General features: G+C 58.0%; 3 protein-coding genes across 7 annotated transcripts in view; 2 read left to right on the top strand and 1 right to left on the bottom strand.

Annotated features, from left to right (window-relative positions):
* Nucleotides 1–239: 239 nt before the first annotated feature.
* Nucleotides 240–4,394, bottom strand: ZNF296 (zinc finger protein 296). Its single transcript, XM_070632931.1, has 3 exons — nt 3,637–4,394; nt 3,268–3,417; nt 240–1,309 (listed from the first exon to the last, which is right to left on the bottom strand). Exons 1-3 carry the CDS (start codon nt 3,932–3,934, stop codon nt 342–344), a joined length of 1,416 nt encoding a protein of 471 aa, XP_070489032.1. The 5' UTR covers nt 3,935–4,394; the 3' UTR covers nt 240–341.
* On the top strand, nt 3,111–16,819 carry GEMIN7 (gem nuclear organelle associated protein 7). 5 transcript variants are annotated; one of them, XM_008543373.2, is made up of 2 exons: nt 3,111–3,437; nt 14,211–15,018. In XM_008543373.2, the coding sequence occupies exon 2, from the start codon at nt 14,219–14,221 to the stop codon at nt 14,612–14,614; it is 396 nt and encodes a 131-aa protein (XP_008541595.1). In that variant the 5' UTR covers nt 3,111–3,437; nt 14,211–14,218; the 3' UTR covers nt 14,615–15,018. The 5 variants fall into 5 exon arrangements, with proteins under 5 accessions (XP_008541595.1, XP_008541594.1, XP_070489033.1 ...); XM_008543372.2 differs by having other exon boundaries at nt 3,142–3,377; XM_070632932.1 differs by lacking the exons at nt 3,111–3,437; nt 14,211–15,018 and adding exons at nt 6,121–6,344; nt 16,594–16,819.
* The window catches only part of PPP1R37 (protein phosphatase 1 regulatory subunit 37), a 39,918-nt gene continuing 35,800 nt past the window's right edge, over nt 15,025–19,142 (top strand). The window contains exon 1 of the mRNA XM_070632928.1: nt 15,025–17,049. Within this exon, the coding sequence (XP_070489029.1) occupies nt 16,848–17,049 (202 nt within the window). The 5' untranslated portion in view covers nt 15,025–16,847. The remainder of the gene's footprint in view (nt 17,050–19,142) is intronic.

Raw genomic sequence — 19,142 nt, forward strand, 5'->3', positions numbered from 1 at the left:
CCTCCGGTGACAGGTCCAGGCCTCTCCCCGCCCTCGCTCGGCCCCTGCCCTGGCCTCGCCCACTCCGGAAACCGGGAGCACGGCTTTCTGTGCCAGTCCCGCTGCGCCCCGGGCACTGGGGGCTGGCCTTTCCCCTCACCCCCATTCCAAACCGGTCTGTCCAGCCGTCCACCCCACAGAGGGACGCCTCCCGCGCCACCTCAGACACCCCGAGAAAGCCAGAGTCCAAACCAACCATGTGTAACTAGGGGGGCGGCTTTACTCGAAGCAGAGGGAAGGACAAGGTCAACCCAAGCGACAGGAACAGCGGCACCGGGGGCAGCAGAGGGCCCTCCCGCTGCTCAGGCCTCCCCGGCCACCTCGGCGTGCTTCTGCCGCAGGTGCTTGTCCAGGGTGGCGCGCAGGCCGAAGGGCACGCAGCAGTGGGGGCACTCGAAGCGGGGCCCGCCGGGGCCCAGGCCGTGCATGCGGCGGTGGCGGTTGAGCTTGCTGCTCTGCGCGCAGGCGTAGGAGCAGAGCTCGCAGGCGTAGGGCCGCTCGCCGGTGTGTGAGCGCCGGTGCACCGTCAGGTTGCTGCTGTTGGTGAAGTGCTTCCCGCAGAACTCGCAGCTGCCGCCCGGCCCGCGGCTCTTGCCCACGGGCTTGGGTGCCTTCTTGGGCGACGCCTTCTGGCTCTTGCTGGGGTCAGTTCTCCGCTCCTCGGTGCTGGCTCCCCAACCGTCGCCCCCAGGACCTGCCTGAGCCCCACCACCAGGCGCCCCCGGCTCCTGGACCCCCGCCGTCGCGGCGGCCCCAGCGCCCTCCCCGCCGCTGCACGGGAGGGTGCTGGCCGGGGCGGCGGCGTGGGCAGCGGGCTCTGGAGGGGCGGCAGGCTCCTGGCTGCCCTCGTCCGTGCAGGGGCTCTGGGGCTGCAGCTGCCGGTGGGTCTTCTTGTGGCGGTTGAGCTTGCTGCTCTGGGCACAGGCGTAAGGACACTGGTCGCAGGCATAGGGCCGCTCGCCCGTGTGAGAGCGCATGTGCACCTTGAGGTTGCTGAAGGAGCTGAGGGTCTTGGTGCACACGGGGCAGGTGGGGCTCCGCCGGCCGAGGCTGCTCACCCGTGGGCCCTTGGCCTCGGCTTCCGGCCCTGCCACTGCCGACACGGCCGCGGCCACCTCGGCCAGGCCCAGCAGCGGGGCCTCGGGGGACTCGGGTTCCGTCTGGTAGATGGACAGGCCGTGGTCCCACTGGGCGTGGTGCAGCAGTTTCCAGGCACCCGTGAACTGTCTGCCGCAGCGGAGGCAGTTCAGGGCCTCCAGGTCCTTGCCGTCTGCAGGGAAGAGAAAAAGCAGGTGTCAGCGGCACGGCCAACAGTCAGCCCTCGCAGTGCCCAGCTGCCAGCTGGCCGCCCCGTGGGAAAGGCTCCATTCCAGGGGCCGAGAGCACAGAGCGGGCACACAGGCGAAGCCCTCTAGTGTCAGAGAGGCGGGTGGGAGGACGAGAAGCAGGGAAGGTCTGTGGAGTGGGGGATGAGGCCACGAGGATTCTCTCTGTGTGCTTGCAGATCTTTAAGGAAAAGTTAAAGCCGAGTGAGGGACGGGGGAGCGCTGCTGTATGTCGGGGGGTCAGCAAGGCCTTGTGGAAGAAGGGACCAAATTCAGTGTGCCAGGCTGGGCCCCGCCTCAGCCCACTCACAGCTCTCCTCGGAGGCAGGAAAGAAGACCTCCATTTTCCAGATGGGAAAACTGAGCCAGGTGCACTTCCCCAAGGTCACACAGCTTGCAAGGGGTGAGGCCGGGGTTTCAATCCAGAAACCCAGGGAGTGGAAGACACAGGTTTTCACAAAAAGATTGTTGGTTTGATAATAAAAACAGCTCTTGATTACTGAGTGAGTTTCTGTGCCGGGGCCCCAAGCTCAGGGGTTCCACGCATGATCTTTTCCCTATCTTACAGAAGACAGGAGCAAGGTCTAGATGGGGGTAGTAAGCTAGGACCCCACCCTGAGAGCCCTCCAAACTGGAGGTTTTCTCTGGACCCTCTAGGTGCTGTCCGTAAGGGACTTCCTTGATCCACTTGCCTTTATTTCTCCAAGGCCAGACAGGATGGGGGTGGCTTTCCTGCTGCAAAGCCCAGGGTCAAGAGCACAGGTGGGAGGTGGAGAGGGTCAGCCCGGCCTGACTTAGAACTGGCCCTCCTGCTCCCTAGCTGTGTGACCTTGAGCAAGAAATAGCCCTCTCTGAGCCTCAGTTTCCTCATTTGCTAGGCTATGGGGATCCTAGGGGTCCTCTCTCTTTTAGGGTGGTTGTGACCTCGAATGCACAACAGCTGGGAGTTCGGGTCCACGTAAGCCCTCAGGAAACCTTAGCTGAGCCAAGGGGCTGAGCCACCCACAGTTCTCCAAGACTAAGCATCCCCATCTCCGAGTGTTGGGTTCCAGTAATTCCATCACAGCCCCTCCCTCATGGGACCGGCCACCCTCCCTGCTCCAACTCCACAGCTAATTCAATCACAGCTCCTCCTCCCTCCCCCCACGGGACCCTCCCCCAGGCCCAGCCCTCCACATAATTCCATTTCTCAAAAGTCCCAGGAGCACAGGGGCCAGGGGCTAGAAATTCGTCGGTTTGGATGAGCCACACAGCCAACACTAACCGAAAGCTGACCATGAGCCTAGCAGCATGCGAACGGTTTAATTCCCTCCCAAGAGAAACCCAGGTGTCCGGACACCCAGGACCTGCCTCACACCAGGGGCTTCCCGGCATGCAGGCCTGGGAGATTCCATCAGGGAGGGAGGCCCCCTTCCCTGGCTCTGAGCAAACGCACCAGCACCTCAACCAGAAGTGATCGAGAGGTGGGAGAGGGTCGCCAATGCCCCCTTCCAGCTGGCCTCCGCTCCCCCTCCCCCAGGCCGCTGCCCTCCTCCCTTGAGGTCCCCCCTACTACCACACTGGTCCAGCCACCTGGCCAGTTATTTCTGGCCAAGGGGAAGGAGAAGTGAAACCAGATTGGGGGGGTGTGTGTGTGGCAAATCCCCAGACCAGTCTTCTGGGGCTGGCCACACCCTATGGGCGGCCCTCCTTCCCTGCCCAGCCCCCGCTGCCCCCCCACCCTCGCCACTAGTAGTCCCAGCCCTAGGACAGGGCAGGCCCTGGCCACGCCTAGGCTGCACCCGATGGGGAGCGAGAAAGGGGAAGTGGCTCTCACTGCCCCGCCTGTCCAGCTCAGCCCCTGTGCCCACAGGAAGCCGGGCCCTTTAACTCCAGAGGGGGACCGCATCCCGACCGGACTCACCTGAGCCCTGGCAGGGGCTAGGGTCTCTGAGGAGCTGACAGCCCAGCTTCTTGTGGTCCATGAAAGCGGTGATGGCCTCCAGCGGGAAGGTCTGCCGGCAGCGGCCGCAGGTCAACAGATCTGGGTGTTTGTCGGTCCAGGGCTGGCGGTCTGCAGGGAGGAAGCGGGTGGTGAGTGTGGGGTGGGGCCAGGATGGGGGCTGGGGGTTCCGAGGGAGAGGGGAAACCCGCAGGTCAGAAAAGGGGCTGAAGGCCAGGACCCGGCCTGGGAAATAAGGCAGGCCGGGGGTCGGTGCCCGGAGGAAGGGGTCCCACGCGAGAGGGAAGGGGGAGGTCGGAGGGGCCCGGGGCATGGGCAGGGGGCGCTCACCGGGAGAGTTCGGCATCAGCGGCGTCCACAGCGCCCACGGGTTCCGCGCGCCGAGGGCGTGGAGGGGGCCCCCGGCGGGCCCGGGGCCGGGGGAGTGGCGGGGCTCGCCCTCGAACCGCCCAGGCACGGGCACTTCCTTCGGGGAGAAGGGCCCCAGCCCCGGGGCCTGTAGGGGCCGCGCGTCTGGCTCGGGCTTCACTTCGATGACGAGGTCTGGCATCTCCATCTCGTCGCCGGGGGTGGCGGCGGGCGCGGGGTCCACTCGGCGGGGCGTGCAGCCGGCCTTGCGGCGGGACATGGGTCACGGGCCGGGCGGGCTGGCGGGCTGGCGGGCGGAGGACGCGCGGGCCGTGCGCGCTCAGACCCAGGCGCTCAGGTGAGTGACTGCGGCGACCCGCCGCGAACTCTTACACGTGCTGGGCCGGCCCGTGGCTCCGCCCACCGGGGGCGGGGCCTGACGGGAGAGGACGCGAGGCCCCGTAGGGGCCCCGCCGGCAGCCAAACTCAATCAAGGCTGTGCCCACTGCGTTTGGCTTAGTGACCAAACCTTAACGACGCCGCGTTTACACAAGCACGCGTTGAAGCAGCTGTTCCCGATCCTGCGTTCGGGCTGGTGGAACTGAGGCACAGGGTGCCCACACACACCCCCGAGCGAGAAAATGGTAGGGGCCACGTTTCTAACTGGGCGCCTAAGAGCAATCGGGACTATTCTCTTAAATGCATTCCAATACAAAGTCACTGAGCAAACATTTATTGAGCGCCTACTGTGTGCCGGGTTCTATTCAAACCACTGAGGATACCGCAGGGATGAAAACAGTAATCCCTGGCCTGAGGCAGTTTATTCTTTCAGGGAGACGGATGCTCCACGAGATAACTATGTAAATACAGACTGTCTTCCAGGATAAATGCCACGGAGCAAAATAAAGCTAAGCACGGTTCTAAAGGGACAGGGTTACTGGTGGGGGGGAGGGGGCTCAATTTTCTCCCCATGCCCGGGAAGGGCATGGTGGATTTGCCACCTGCAGGAGCTGAGGAGTCAGCCAGCCAGCGTGTGTATTCAAGAATAAAAAGGTGGGGGAGTACAGGGGTGGGTGACTGAGTTCTGCGAGAAAACGGGGTCAGATCCAAGAGGGTCTTTTGACCACTTTAAGGGGCGGGGAGTTTGCACGGAGGGTTGCCATCCCACACACTCCGCTCCTAGACCTGGAATCGCCCTTAAAACGGAATAGCCAGCTGTCTTAGCTCCCTCCGCTAGGGCCTCCTTGAACTTCCCTCCTCAAAGCATCTCTCGCTGGTCGCCGTTTGAAGTGGCATCGACACCCTGCCCCACCCTCCAACCCTTACAAGTTTTCTCTCTTCCTGGCACCGACCACATCGTGATAGAGAGCTGCTTGTTGACTGTCCTCTCCTTCCACCCCTCCTCCCCCCAACACACACACACACACCACAAGCCCCCTGAGGTCAGGGCCAGGGTCCGGCCTCCCCCACGTGTCCCCAGCGCAGCCCGGAGTCAGTTTCACATGCTAATCTCCTGCAGTGCTGCCCCAGGCCCCAGGGTCCTCATATTGTTATTCAAGGTCTCTGCCCAATTGTCCTCGTCAGAGCAGGGGACCTCCCTGACCACCGGATCTACAGTGCCCCACCCTGTGGACGGCCTTACAACTTACCCTCCACCACTTCCGTCTATCTCCAGCTCCCTCCAGAGCCTCCGTTTCCCCACCTGTTACATGAGGTGGCATCTTCTTCTCTGTCACCTCCTCTGAGCACCCACTTAAAAAAGCTCCCCCAACCCTGCCACCCGCCATCCCCTTGCCCGTATTTTATCCCTTTTAGATCCCTCATGGAGCCTTGAAGGATCCTGTTGATGTGCTCACTCATGGACACCCCATCCTGCCCCTTCAGCCCCCCTAGAGTGAAGATTCTGAGAGCACAGGAGCCCAGTCCATCTTGTTCCCAGGGAGCGCCCCTATTGGTTCATAGTCCAGTCAACAAATATGTAGGGCGCTCCTGTGATGCGCACTCTTTCCGTGGATATTTGCAGAGGGCCTGTGTGCCAGGCACGAGGCCTTGGGGATCTAGCCGGGAATCAGAGGCCCACAACGCCCCTCCCTTAGTGAAACTGTGCGGAAGAAGCGAATTCTGTCTGTGCCCAGAGCAGAGGTTCCACAGCATCTCAGGCCCGCCGATCTGCCTTGCAGGGCCTCAGCTTCCTGCTTTGTAAAATGGGGCTGCAGGACCAACCCACCGCCTCTGGTCCATCCTGGCTGCTTCTCTCCAAGGCTTCGTCCTCGTGCGTGGCTGCTGAGAGCACGATCTCGGGGTTTCAGCCAGGGAACGTGGGGCTCGGGGTGGACGTGAGGGGTAGGCGTGTGCACGAGTAGGGGGATGGGGATGCTGAGACCGCGCTCTGCCCTTCTCTCAGCCGGGCGGAAGTCCTCCCCTCTCTGAGCCTCAATTTCTCCTTCCGTAAAATGGGCATCCCGGATGCCCCCCACCTCGCACACTGCTGGATCCCATCAAAGCGCCCGGCCCAGCCACCGGCGGGGTGGTGCCCGGGGCCGTGCGGGCTTCCGAGCCTGCGAGCCCGCCCGCGACCACGTGGGGCGGCGGCGGCGCGGGCGGAACCCAGGCTCGGCGGCTCGCGGCCCGGCCGGCCCTCTGCAGCGGCGGCACCGGCGGAAGTGGGGCGCCAGCCGCCGCGGAGCTCGGTGAGTGCGGGGTGGTGGCGGCGGGTGGCCGGCGCGTCCCTGCTCCCCGGCCCCGGCCCGGGACGCCCGCCCGTCTGCAGGGCCGGGAGTGGCGGGAAGAGGCAGGTTCTGGTCCCCGAGCGGCCGCACCGGGGACATCCCGACGCCGCAGGTCGGGGGAAGGGGGGGCGGGTGCTGGCGCGGAATCCTCCCCTTCGGGAAAATAATAGCGACGGCGGTAATAACAGTAATCAGGGCATCCATCCTCAGACTCCCGCCTTTCCTGGGGTGGAACCTAATCGGAGCCGGGAGTTGGGAAGAGGGTCCAGCCCTGGGCGGATCGGGGAGTGGACCCCTGGGGGCCGGGAGGACCTGCTTAGTATAAGAAAAGGAGAGTGATGGGCGGCCAGGGGGCATGGAGAGGAGACTGACCGGCCGACGGGGCGGAGGGGAGGGGAGGGGAGGGATCTGTGCTGGGGTCCTGACCCTCTCGGGAGGCCCCATTTAACTAATTTGCATCCAGATGGGATCCACCCTTAGGCGGGGTGTGGATGGGGTGTGGACGGGTCAGGACCTTGGTTAATTAGGTCTGGGGTCTTCCCCTTAACCTGGCCGCTCAGCTGGTTCCCTCCCCGGGTCACTGAAGGGTCAGCTAAATGTTGGCCCACTTTGCTGATCCCGCCCATTTTCTTGACAGTGAGCACTGAGGCCTCCAGCAGGGCGGTCCCTTCCGCTCCTGCCCCTACCATTGACCAAAGCGATGGGCTCTTGAGTTAATTAGTTTTTCAAGTAGTGGGGGATGGGTTTGGACGTTTCTCCTGACACCGGTGGGCAGGCAGGAAATCCTTGGCTCGGATTCTGAAAGGGATAAAGGGCTCTGGGGCCAGGTCACCAGGAAGAATGGATGGTGCCTGCCTTTCTTGGGCACACTCTCTGTGACTTTTCTCCAACCAGCTTCCCATCAGGTCGCACCTGGGCTCCCAGACCTGCCAGGGCTCCCCTCTGCTGGCTGGAATAAATCTGCCCTTCCACATAGGGCAGGAGGGATGGCCTTGGCTCTGCTGTCGGACTGCCCTGGGTTCGCTCCCTTTTCCTGCCACTTGTCGGCTTAAACCCGGTACATGATTTGGCATCTCCCCGCTCCAGCTTCCTCTTCTGGAAAATGGAGCTTGCACTGGGGCCACCAACTCCCTGTTTGTTTTTTTTCCCCTAATCAGGAAAACCAGGCCCTGCACTGACCCACCCTTAATTTTGTTTTATCCAGCGACTTAACTCTGTGGCCAGGGACTTAATTCTGTGGCCACTTGCTTAATTCCATCAGTCCTTAATTAAGTAATAACCCCAAAGACTAGGGTGTTTCTCTTAAAACACTTGAAGGTTAACCTATGTTGGGGGAAAGCCCTGGGGGCTGATGACTGATGGCTAAGCTTGGAGTGCAGTGGTCAGAGAAGTTAGAAAATGTGTATCCCTTAATCCTGGTCTCTGTGGTCTTCCCCGTCAGGCAAAACCCTGGGAGTCTTTCCTTGGCTCTGCTGTTTCCTTCAGTCCATCTGCAAACTGTGAGGGGTCTCACCCTCGAAACCCTTCAACCCTAGTCTCCCCACCCCTGCTGCCCCCACCCTGTCCCAGGCACCGCCATCTTCCACCGGGACCACCACGGTGGCTTCCTTGCTGGCTCCCTGCTTCTCTGTTTGTCCCCCACAATCCACTCTGTGCAGCAGGCAGAGCGATCCTGTGAAAACCGAAGTCGGGTCCTGTCCCTCCTCTGCTCAGAACCTCCCACGGCTCCCATCTGTCCCAGAGTAGAGGTCTAAATTCTCACCACGGCCCTCCAGGCCCTTCTCTCTTTGCCCCCGCCTCCACACTGGCCTCCTTGCTATGCCTCAGACTCACCCTTGCATGGGCTTTGCATCCGCTGTTCCCCCTCACTGGAATGCTCGTCCCCCAATTCGTCATTTCATTTAGGTCTGTGCTCAATGTCACTTATCAGAGAGATCTTCCCGAAGCGCCCTTCCTGGAAAAGACCCCTTGCCCCCTAGGCTGGGCCAGGCGTCCCCTCCAGGCTCCTGAGGCCTGTGAGCTCCTTCCTTCCAGCCCTGCCCACTCTGGGTCGGCATTGTCTAGAGACACATCTGTGTCACCCACTGGACTGTGAGCCCATGAGGACAGGGCCCAGCAGTTTCACTCACAGCTGTGTCCCCAGCACCACCCAGCGTGGGCCAGCAGCGAGCAGGCACACGGATGATGTGGAGGGGTGGATCTCTGTTCCTTCGACAAATCTTTCCTGAGTCCCCCTGTTGGCCAGGCCCTAAGTGGGGCTGGGGGTGGAGCTGTGAAGAGATCAGACATGGCCCTTCTTACAAAGCTCTATGTTCTGTGGCAGAACAGACTGGACAGAGATGAACAAGTCAGGACATACTGTCGGGAGGGGATTGTGCTATGAAGAAAAGATAATGCAAGTGAAAGGCTCCTATTTTCCTCCCTGAGTGGAGTGAGGGAGGAAGGTGACGCATGTGTCTAGAAATATATATATGTCTCCCATCTGGAAGAAGGTAACAGGCCGTGAGAACAGTAGTGCAAAGGCCCTGGGGCAGGAGTGCTTGGCATGTTCAAGGACTTGCAACAGTGAGCAAAGGGTAGAGGGCTAGGAGATGAGGTCATAGAGGTGATAGGTCCTCGTAGCCATTGGGAGGACTTTACCTTTTACTGGGTGAGGTGGGAGCCGTGGGAGGGCTCTGAGCTGAGGAGGGATGTGATTGGACTTAGTTCTCATGGGAGCCCTCCGATAGCTGATGTGGGGTGAAGGTAGAGGCCGGGAGCCCAGTGGGGAGGTGACTGCAATAGTCCAGATGGGAGGTGATGGTGGCTGGACCGAGGAGGGGGCAGAGTGGGGGTGATGGGAAGTCACTGGATCCTGGGTGTGTTTTTGTTTTGTTTTGTTTTTGTTTTATTTTTATTTTGAGGAAGATTAGCCCTGAGTTAACATCTGCTGCCAATCCTCCTCTTTTTGCTGAGGAAGACTGGCCCTGAGCTAACATGTGTGCCCATCTTCCTCTACTTTATATGTGGGACGCCTGTCACAGCATGGCCTGATGAGCAGTGCCATGTCTGCACCCGGGATCCGAACTGGCAAACCCCGGGCCGCTGAAGCGGAATGTGCGCACTTAACCACTGCGCCAGCGGGCCGGCCCCTGGATGTGGGTAGGAGACAGAGTGAGGAGTCCAGAGCATTGTGGGATGTCCTTTGCCTGTGTATCACCAGCCTCCCCAGAAAGATCTTCTCCACAACCCTAGGAGCCTTTTTTTTTTATTATTAAGATTATGATAGTTTACAACCGTGTGAAACTTCAGTTGTACATTATTGTCAGTCATGTTGTAGGTGCACCACTTCACTCTCTGTGCCCTCCCCACACGCCCCTTTTCCCCTGGTAACCGCTAATCTGTTCTCTTTGTCTACATGTTTAACTTCCACCTATGAGTGGAGTCATACAGAGTTCATCTTTCTCCATCTGGCTTATTTCACTTAACATAATACCCTCGGGGCTGGCCCCGTGGCTGAGCGGTTAAGTTTGTGCGCTCCGCTGCAGGCGGCCCAGTGTTTCGTTGGTTCGAATCCTGGGCGCGGACTTGGCACTGCTCGTCGAGCCACGCTGAGGCAGCGTCCCACATGCCACAACTAGAAGGATCGACAGCGAAGAATATACAACTATGTACCAGGGGGCTTTGGGGAGAAAAAGGAAAAAATAAAATCTTTAAAACAAAAAACAAAACCAAAACATAATACCCTCAAGGTCCATCCATGTTGTTGTGAATGGGACAATTTTGTCCTTTTTTATGGCTGAGTAGTATTCCATTGTACATATACACCACATCTTCTTTATCCAGTCATCAGTTGCTGGGCACTTAGGTTGCTTCCACGTCTTGGCTATTGTAAATAATGCTGCGATGAACATAGGGGTGCATGGGACTTTTGGAATTGCTGACTTCAAATTCTTTGGGTAGATACCCAGTAGTGGGATGGCTGGGTCGTATGGTATTTCTATTTTTAATTTTTTGAGAACTCTCCATATGGTTTTCCATAGTGGCTGCACCAGTTTGCATTCCCACCAACAGTGTATGAGGGTTCCTTTTTCTCCACAACCTCTCCAACATTTGTCACTCTTGGTTTTGGCTATTTTTGCCATTCTGACAGGTGTAAGGTGATATCTTAGTGTAGTTTTGATTTGCATTTCCCTGATGATCAGTGATGATGAGCATCTGTTCATGTGCCTGTTGGCCATCCGTATATCTTCTTTGGAGAAATGTCTGTTCATGTCCCCTGCCCACTTTTTGATCGGGTTGTTTGATTTTTTGTAGTTGAGCTGTGTGAGTTCTCTATATATTATGAAGATTAACCCTTTGTTGGATATATAACTTGTAAATATTTTTTCCCAATTAGTGGGTTTTTTTGTTTCAATCCTGTTTTCGCCTGCCTTGAAGAAGCTCTTTAGTCTGATGTAGTCCCATTTGTTTATTCTTTCTATTGTTTCTCTTCTCTGAGGAGACATGGTGTCTGAAAAGATCCTTTGGATACTGATGCCCTAGGAGCCTGTTTATGCTTCATGTCACAGATGAGGAACCGGAGCTGAGGGGCTGCTCGTGGAGTCGACCTGCCCAGATCCTTCGTAGTGGATCTGGGAGGGCTGGGGCCCGCCTGCTCTGCCGGCCCTCGCCCCCATCCTCTCTGCCCGGGGGGAGCTGGGGCCCCGCCACCTGTTCTTGTATGATACGTGAGCTAAGAGAGGGGTTTAGATTTGTAAGTGGTTGGAAAACTTTAAAAAAATGTGTGTGGCGTGTAAAATTATATACAATTCAAACGTCAGTGTCCCAGCAAGTAAGGTTTTATCGGAGCGCTGCCGCGTTCACTGACTCCATATTGTCTGGCTGCTTTCCTGCCCCGATGGCAGAGTTGGGTCGTTGTGACACAGACCCTGTGGCCCGTGAAGCCTAAAACATTTACCATCAGGCCCTTCACAGAAGAAATTCGCTGGCCTCTGCTGATAAGGATTCGATCTGGGCCACCAGTGGTGGCGTCCCATTGGGAGGACGTGGCAGCTCCTAATAGGGGGCTGGGAAAGGTCTGGGCTGGGGACAGAAAGAGGTTTGGGGAGTGGGTTAGGGGCATGGAAGCGTTACAATATACCCCTTCCTTTTTAAAATTAGAATTTAAAAATGCTTTTGGAAAGGTTATACAAACACGTGGTATGGAATTCAGAAGGTGCAGAAGGCGGGCCTCCCAGAGTCTCCGGCCCCGGGCTCTCGATGGGCTGAGTGACCTGTGCGTTGACAGTGTTCTTAGATGTCGTCAAACTCCCCTTCGAGGGGTCGGTGAGGTTGTGAGTATGTTGACGTGTTCAGCAGCCGTCTTTACCTTCCCTCCCCCTGTTTGTCCGCATCAGTGGGTTTCAACCAGAGACAATATTATTTCGTCCCCCAGGGGACACGTGGCAATATATGGAGAGCTGTTTTTTTAAAAAAAAAAATGGCTTTGTCGAGATATAATGCTTCTCCCGTAGTGTTCACCCACAGGGACATCTTTGCGTGTCATAACTTGGGGTGGGGGTGGGGGGCGCTCCTGGTGTCTGTAGGGGGAGGCCAGGGACACTGCGAAAACCCTCCACCTCTACACAGGACAGCCCCCCACACCGCGACAAAGGATGATCCAGCCCCAGATGTCAGTAGTGTCAAGGCCAGAGCCTCCGGTCTGCAGCCTGGGCCCATCTGCCTGCGAGGTCCTTTCTAGCAAGCTGCTCACGGGGAAGCTGCAGGCACAGAAAGGGCGTGATGAGAACAAGGACAGTCTCAGTCCCTTCCACGCCGAGAGTGGCCCCAGTGATGCTGGGTACCTGATACTTGTCAGTCATTTCAGTTAATCCCTTTAGAGAGGAGGGGCCTGAGCCCCGGGGAGGGGCGCAGCTTCCTGAAACTTCCTTCTCGTCTCCTACCCACAAAGCCAGTGTTTCCTGAATGCCGTCAACATCACGGCAGTGGCGCTGAATATGTTCCAGGCCTATGCTAAACACTGTCAATTTGTTAGATCATTTAGTCCCCATGAGAACCCTCTCAGGTGGGTCCTCATATCATCCCCATTTTACAGATGAGGAAACCAAGGCCCAGACCAGTTAAGCAACTTACCGCAGGTCACACAGCAATACTAAAATTAATAACTGTAGCTAACGTTATGGAGAACCTAGTACGGCCCAGGCCCTGTCCTTCATGAGCCTGATGAATCCTGATAACAAGCAGAGGTGGCAGTTGGTGGCATTTCTCCATACAGTGGAAGAGGAAACTGGCTCTCGCTTGAGGTCACACAGCTCAGCAGGCCTAGGAGCTCAATCTCCACCAGCAGGGAGAGCAGGAACCGTATTTACGGAGCCTGGTCTGTGTGCCACTCAGTGTTCCAGGAGCTGGGGATGCAGCAGTGAGAAAAGCAAGGTCGCTGCCCATGGGGAGCAGCCATCCTGCAGGGCAGAAAGCCCATGAGCAGAACCATAAATATACAGTATCATGTCTGGGAGTGGCGCGTGCTGCAAAGAATGATGAGGCCAGCCGAGGGGGTGGAGGGAGATGAGGGGGAGTTAAGACAGGGCGGTCAGGGGAGGGGGAAAGGAGATAGAGACCGAGGGGACCTCAAATTCAAGGGCCTGAGGTGGGGCCGTGCCAGGCGTGCCTGAGGAACAGCGAGGAGGCCAGTGTGGGCGGGGCGCAGAGAGCCGCGTGCGGGGTCTTGACAGCTGTGCCAAGGACTCTGCCTTTGGGTCTGAGGGAGATGGAAGCCAGAGAGGGCTCTGGGTACAAGAGAGACGTGATCTGACTCAGGTGGGACCAGGTGCTCTGGCTGTGGATGGGGACAGACTGATGGCGGGGTGAAGGTGCAACCAGTGGCCCAGGGAGGAGCGGACTCCATAGTCCAGGCAGGAGGTGATGCGGCTGGACCAAGATGTTGGCAGTGGAGAGTGAGGAGTGTCAGGTCGTGAATGAATAAATATATAGATTCCCCCCCCCCCGCCCCGAGCCTTTCTCTGTCTTTCACGATTTTGATATTTTTGAAGAACTCAGGCTAATTTTTTTGCAGAATGTCCCTCAATTTGAGTTACCTCATGATTAGCATCAGGTAATCCATTTTGGGTGGGCATACCACAGAAACAGTGCCCCGTCCTCAGTGCCTCCCATCAGGAGGTATTGGTGTCCGTCTGTCCCTTTCCTGCCCGTGGTGGCTTTGGTGCCTAAGTTAAGGCCGTGTCCGCCAGGTTTCTCCACCATAGTTACTCTTTACTCTTCACAACGAATGTATCTCGCGAGGGGCACTTTAAGACTATGTAGGTCTCCTGGGCCTCATCCAACCTTCAGCCACAAGTTTTAGCATCCTTTGATGGTTTTAGCTGCCATTCTGTAAGGAAGAATTTTCCTTCTCCCCTTATTTATTCACTTATTTATTTATAATTAGTGTGGACTCGTGGATTTCTATTTTATTCCATCTATAACTATCATTAGTTTCATGTTCAACCGTTCTGATTTGGCCAGTGGGAGCCCTTTCAAGCTGGCCCCTGTGTGATTAGGAATTATCTGGAAGCTGGCATTTCTCGATGGATTGGATAGGCAGCGTGCGAGAGAGGAGAGGAGGCTGGGGTTCGTTCTTTCAGCACATGTTTATTGTCAGGGGAAAAAGCTGTGATGAAAGCAGTCAGAAGTCCCTGGTGAGGGGTGGCGCGGATTTTAGGAGGCGGAATCAGGAGTCGGGTTTCAGGAGGGTTAAGCTGAGATGCGGTAGACCAGCCTCTGCACCCAGTCCTCCCTCCTGCCTCCCCCCCCCCCCCGTGTAATGGCTCCCTGCTCTTCACCCGACAGCCAGGACTATGCAGACTCCACTGACCATTCCTGTGCCTGTGCTCCGCCTCCCCCGGGGCCCTGATGGCTGGAGCCGAGGCTTTGCCCCCGATGGACGCAGGGCCCCCCTGAAGCCAGAGGTTCCTGGAATCCCAGAGTCTCCCGGAGTTCCAGAATCCCAGGAATCCCAGGAACAGCGGGCCCGAGCCGCCCTTCGGGAACGCTACCTCCGCAGCCTGCTGGCCATGGTGGGCCGCCAGGTGAGCTTCACATTGCACGAGGGCGTGCATGTGACTGCCCACTTCGGAGCCACTGACCTGGACGTGGCCAACTTCTACGTGTCGCAGCTGCAGACTCCGATAGGTGTGCAGGCTGAGGCGCTGCTCCGGTGTAGCGACATCATTGCATACACCTTCAAGCCCTAAAGACATTATTATGTTCTGCCTTGGGCCTAGCCACAATGTCCCGGGCCTCCGAATGATCCTGAGCCCAGAACAACAGGCCCCATAGAGTTCTGAACTCCTTCAGCATTTTGAACCAAGCTCCAAGCAACCGGTTTCTTGGATCCTCCAGGGTCTAGTCAGTAAAATTCTGCAACCCCAGGAGCTCCAGATCGTGTTGAAAGGGAAGCTCTACCTCACAGAACTCTAAACTGGACAGAAACATGGGCCTCATGCCAAACCCTGAGGACTGGGGAGGCGGAGGGGGACTGCGGGAAGGCAAATGGCAGAGTGGTTAATTGTTGATTAAGGAAGTTACAAAGTTCAGCCACCCTGAAGATGCTCCCCAATACTCCCCTCCTGCCAAAGAACCAATACTCCCAGGAAAATTCGCCTCCTGTTGTTTTTTTAAGTGTACCACTCAGGGACCGAGCCAGATTTAGCGGGTGGAAGGGTGGCTATCCGAGGGCTGGATCGGTGGAGCTGGGCCAAGAAGGGGAGGACACGTCAAGGGGCTGGGAGGAACTCGGATAAAGGCGCCGGGAGCGGATCACCTTTCGTCCCCGGGACCGGAATGCCGGCTTAGGAGACCTGGACTCGCTTTCTTTCTCGGGTGGGGGGCGGTACACTGCGAGGGGCGTGGCTGGCGCTGGGTGACACTGTCGCGCTCCCCCCACTCCCCGGTGTCTGGGCGGTGTGGCCCGCACACCAGAGACCGAGGGTCAGCCACCCTGCCCGTGCGGGAAGGGTCGGACCCTGCGCCGGGACCACACAGAGAAGAGGCTGGGCATTCGGGGTCAGGGTGAAGCTTCACGCTTTCTCCATCTCGCTCCAGTGGATGGATAAGTGTCACTCGCGTCCGTTATCCCGCCACTGGTAGTCTTTCCGCAGATTCGCTTCAAAGAAGTAACGTCTGCCCCTTTGTAGTCCCATCGACTTCGGAATGGAAGTGATGCTCCCATTGAGTATAGATGAGACTGACCGTCCGTCTTCAGTGGCGAAAGTGCGGCGGCCGATGTTGAATGGGGCAAGCGGAGAGCCTCAGCTTCACTTCGCCACCTCACGCGAGTGCCGGGCAAAGCTGTCAAGTTGCCTTGGCAACTACGTCACTGGCTCCTCCCCGGGTCCCCTTTTTTTGGTTTTAGCCCCGCCTTTCCCCACCCAAATTGACGGAAGGGTTGGGAAAGGCTGGCGAAAGTGCGAAGGCGAATATTAAGCGATTGAAGTGAGCCCCTAGGGGCGGGGCTCGAGCTCGTGCTGGTTCGCTCCCAGCTGGGCAATCTACCTGCTCCATTGCCCGGTATTTAGGTGGGCAGATTCGTCTCTTGCTTTGGGAAGTTCTTCCTTCTCCCACTTTTTTGTTTTTGATCAAGGCTCTGATACTCATGGGCTCATATTTATTTTAGCTTTTAAATTTAAGTTATATTTATGCAACGCTATCCAAATACAGAGAACTATTGATGAAACTGCAGTCTGCAAATGAAAGGCTAGAGAATAATAGCAAGGGGGCAGAGGCTTCCCCTCCAGGCAGAGGATCCCTCTGTCAGCGTCCATCGCCGTTCATCACAGCTCCTATCGTCTTTCCTTTTAAGTTCTCCATCCCTTTGCCTCTCTCCTTACCAGTTGGGCTAGCCCAGCCAACGCCAACGAGATGTTTTTATTTCTGTCAACTCCACTCCCCTCTCCATTGCCTGAGCTCGTGACGAATGTGTGCGAGCGAGAACATCAGTTATCCAGATGGAGGGGGGAGGCGGGGTGGGGGCGGCTCGGGTTCGCGCCTGCGCGCTGCTCTGGGAGACGGCGTCCACCTCGCCCCGCCCCTCATGCTCTGCAGTTCCGGTCCTGCAGATTCGCTGCCCACGTTCCTTTTTCTCGTGGCTGTTTCTCACTTTTGTCCCCTCCTCCAACAACCTGCGAGCAACTCTACCTGCAGATGGCTTAAATTGATTTTCTGCTCTTCTTAGTACGCGACGGGCTCGCCGGCCCTTGACGAAAGTGCGGCTGCGAACGAGCAGGCGCGCGCGGGGCTCGGGGGAGGTGCGCTCGGGCTCCCGGCGGCGACGACTACGACGACCAGGCGAGCGGACGGAGGCGGCGCCTGAAGCGGCGGCGGAGCCCATGCCCCGGGACGGCGGGCGGTCCCGGAGAGACGAGTCCGGGGCCCGGGGCATGTCCCCGGGGCCCCCGTGAGGAGGCGGCGGCGGCGGCGGCGGCGGCGATGGAGACCCCGCCGCAGGAGGCGCCGCCCGGGCCGGGCGCGGACGACGCCGCCGAGGAGGCCCCCGCCGAGGCCCGGTCTCCCAGCCCCGCGTCGCCCCCCGCCGACGGGCGCCTCAAGGCTGCGGCCAAGCGCGTCACGTTCCCGTCCGACGAGGATATCGTCTCCGGAGCGGTGGAGCCCAAAGACCCCTGGAGACACGGTAGCTACGGCCGGGGCGCGGGGGCGGGCTCGGGGGGTACCCGGGCGTCCGTGCAGCGCCCGGCACGGAGGTGGCGCTCAGTAAGTTGCACCTAATGATGATTTAAGGAGACAGGGATCAGTTTAGAGCTGGAGGGTGTTGGAGAGGGGGCGGCTGTTGGCGTTGGGAAGGTGAGAAGTAGCCGGTTTATGCCCACTGCCCCCCGCCCCCGCCCCAAGAGACTCTAAAGGTGATCATTTTAAGAATTAAAACGATGAGCAATTAAAGAAGTTTGGTGGCCTGGGGGATTGGGAGGGCGATAGTCTTTGAGTTCGTAGTTCCCCCAGAGAGGGACAGGGCAATCAGGGGAGAGGGGTTCAACACTGGCTCTGAAAGGGCAGTCGGAAGAGTTTGATGGGCCCGTGGGGGTGGAAGGAGGTTAAGTTGCTCGTCTCCAAGCCGTGGAGCAAGGGGTGGTCGTGTTGCTCACGTTCTTGGCCGAAAGGAGGAAGAGGAATGAACGTGGAGCGCGGCTGCAGAGGAGATGGTGAAGCCTGGGGTTGTGGAAAGGGAGTCAGAATAAATCCGCACAAAAGGAGCAGAGTTGGTAGTCAATTTGAGGATCCGGAGGATGGTCAGAGGAGGAGTTAGGTCTTGGCATTGAGAAGAAGAAAAGTCACACATGCCTCTTCTTGCTTCCTGAAAAAGGGGCTTTGGGGCCTGGCTGTAGAAGGATCTTGATCTCTCTCTCTCTCTCTGTCCCTCACGCAGGGAGCCCACCCTAGATACCAGTGTGGCTGGTTATGGTTAAGGAGATAGTGGTTAATTTAAGATTCCTGATGTTGGGAGCCAGCCACATCCTTGGGCTTTAGGCCCCAGGGATAGGTGGTCTCTTTAGGGTTGCAGGGCTCTGGGGACTGCGGCTGAGGAAGGGAATGGGTCACAATGGGTCCTGGGTATAGCATGGTATCCAGTCCAGGGAGTTCAGAGCAGGAAGTGGGAGAGACCTGGAGAGGCAGAGCAAGGTGTGAAGAGCAGAGGCTCCAGTTCACGTCCTGACTCCCATTTGCCCACTTCACGACCTCAGGCTGCTCACCTAACTCCTCAGAGCCTCTGTTTTCCCATCTGTAGAGTGGGTGGTAATCCCCATGCCACGGGTTTAAGAGAGGACTGAAAAAGGTTGTGTCTCAGAAGTGGCCAGGATGAGCCTTCGTGAAGATCAGTTATTGTTGGTCGCTTTAGGGCTGCTGTTAGTTGACGCTGGTCATTTTAGGGGCCAGTCTGGAGGAGTTGGTTCACAAGATTGGGGCCTGGATGTTCCTGCTGTCGCAAACTTCCAGGAGAGGGGCAGAGAGAGTGGTTAGTTTGTGGGCCCAGGGCAAGGGGCAGGGAAGATGGTGAGTTTGTGGGCTGGAGGGTTGTGGCCGGGGCAGTTGGAGAGTTTGGCTTGGGGTGGGGTAGGGGAGAGGTTCTGGTTTGCAGGTTCCCAGAAGAGGAACAGCTGTGTGTGACCGGCTGTTTGGCTTGGAGTAAGCCGTTTTTCCTCTCTGAGCCTCCTGTTTCTTTCTCTGCAAATGGAGGTGCTAATTTCTGCTATGGGAAGGATTAAATAAGATAGTCCTTGTAAGTTCCTGCCGCAGAAATAGCAGCTGCCATGATCCTGGCAGATACGTGTTTTTGTTTGCTGGGGTTGTTTTTCATGGGCAGTCTCGGAGAGGCAGTGAGGGGGTCCGAGGGGAGGGGAGAATGTCAAGAAGGAGAGTCCGTTGGAGTCTGGTTGGGAGGAGTTGAGAGGACAGTTGCTGATTGGCCTGTCCTGGGTAAGGGGTGGAGGTGGTGAGCGCTCACGGTGGGGGGCGGGGTGGGGGGTAGTCCCTCATTCCTGGGAGTTTAGAGAGGGATGGCAAGGACTGGCAGAGAGGCGATGGCGTGGAGAAATGGGTCGGTTTACCGGCTGGAGGAGGTGATCTGTCTTGGCTGGGGGAGGGCTTGAGGCGTTGGCCTCACAGTGAAGGAGCTGGGTGATCTTGGGCCCCAGGCAAGGGAAGGGTGATTGGTGAAGTTGGTGAGTCTGGACGATGAGCTTTGCAGGACAGGAAGTTGGAGGGCCTGTC

The sequence above is a fragment of the Equus przewalskii genome, chromosome 9, assembly GCF_037783145.1.
Source record: "Equus przewalskii isolate Varuska chromosome 9, EquPr2, whole genome shotgun sequence".
In the NCBI taxonomy this organism is placed as follows: Eukaryota; Metazoa; Chordata; class Mammalia; order Perissodactyla; family Equidae; genus Equus; species Equus przewalskii.

Bases quoted from the DNA above. Each gene is read 5' to 3' on its own strand.
- ZNF296 (XM_070632931.1), bottom strand. From the start codon at position 3,934: ATGTCCCGCCGCAAGGCCGGCTGCACGCCCCGCCGAGTGGACCCCGCG. The intron at 3,418-3,636 runs GTGAGCGCCCCC...TCCTCCCTGCAG, and splicing joins GCTGATGCCGAACTCTCCCG to ACCGCCAGCCCTGGACCGAC. The intron at 1,310-3,267 runs GTGAGTCCGGTC...TCTTCCCTGCAG, and splicing joins TAGCCCCTGCCAGGGCTCAG to ACGGCAAGGACCTGGAGGCC.
- GEMIN7 (XM_070632932.1), top strand. From the start codon at position 6,121: ATGCCCCCCACCTCGCACACTGCTGGATCCCATCAAAGCGCCCGGCCC. The intron at 6,345-16,593 runs GTGAGTGCGGGG...TGCTCTTCTTAG, and splicing joins GCCAGCCGCCGCGGAGCTCG to TACGCGACGGGCTCGCCGGC.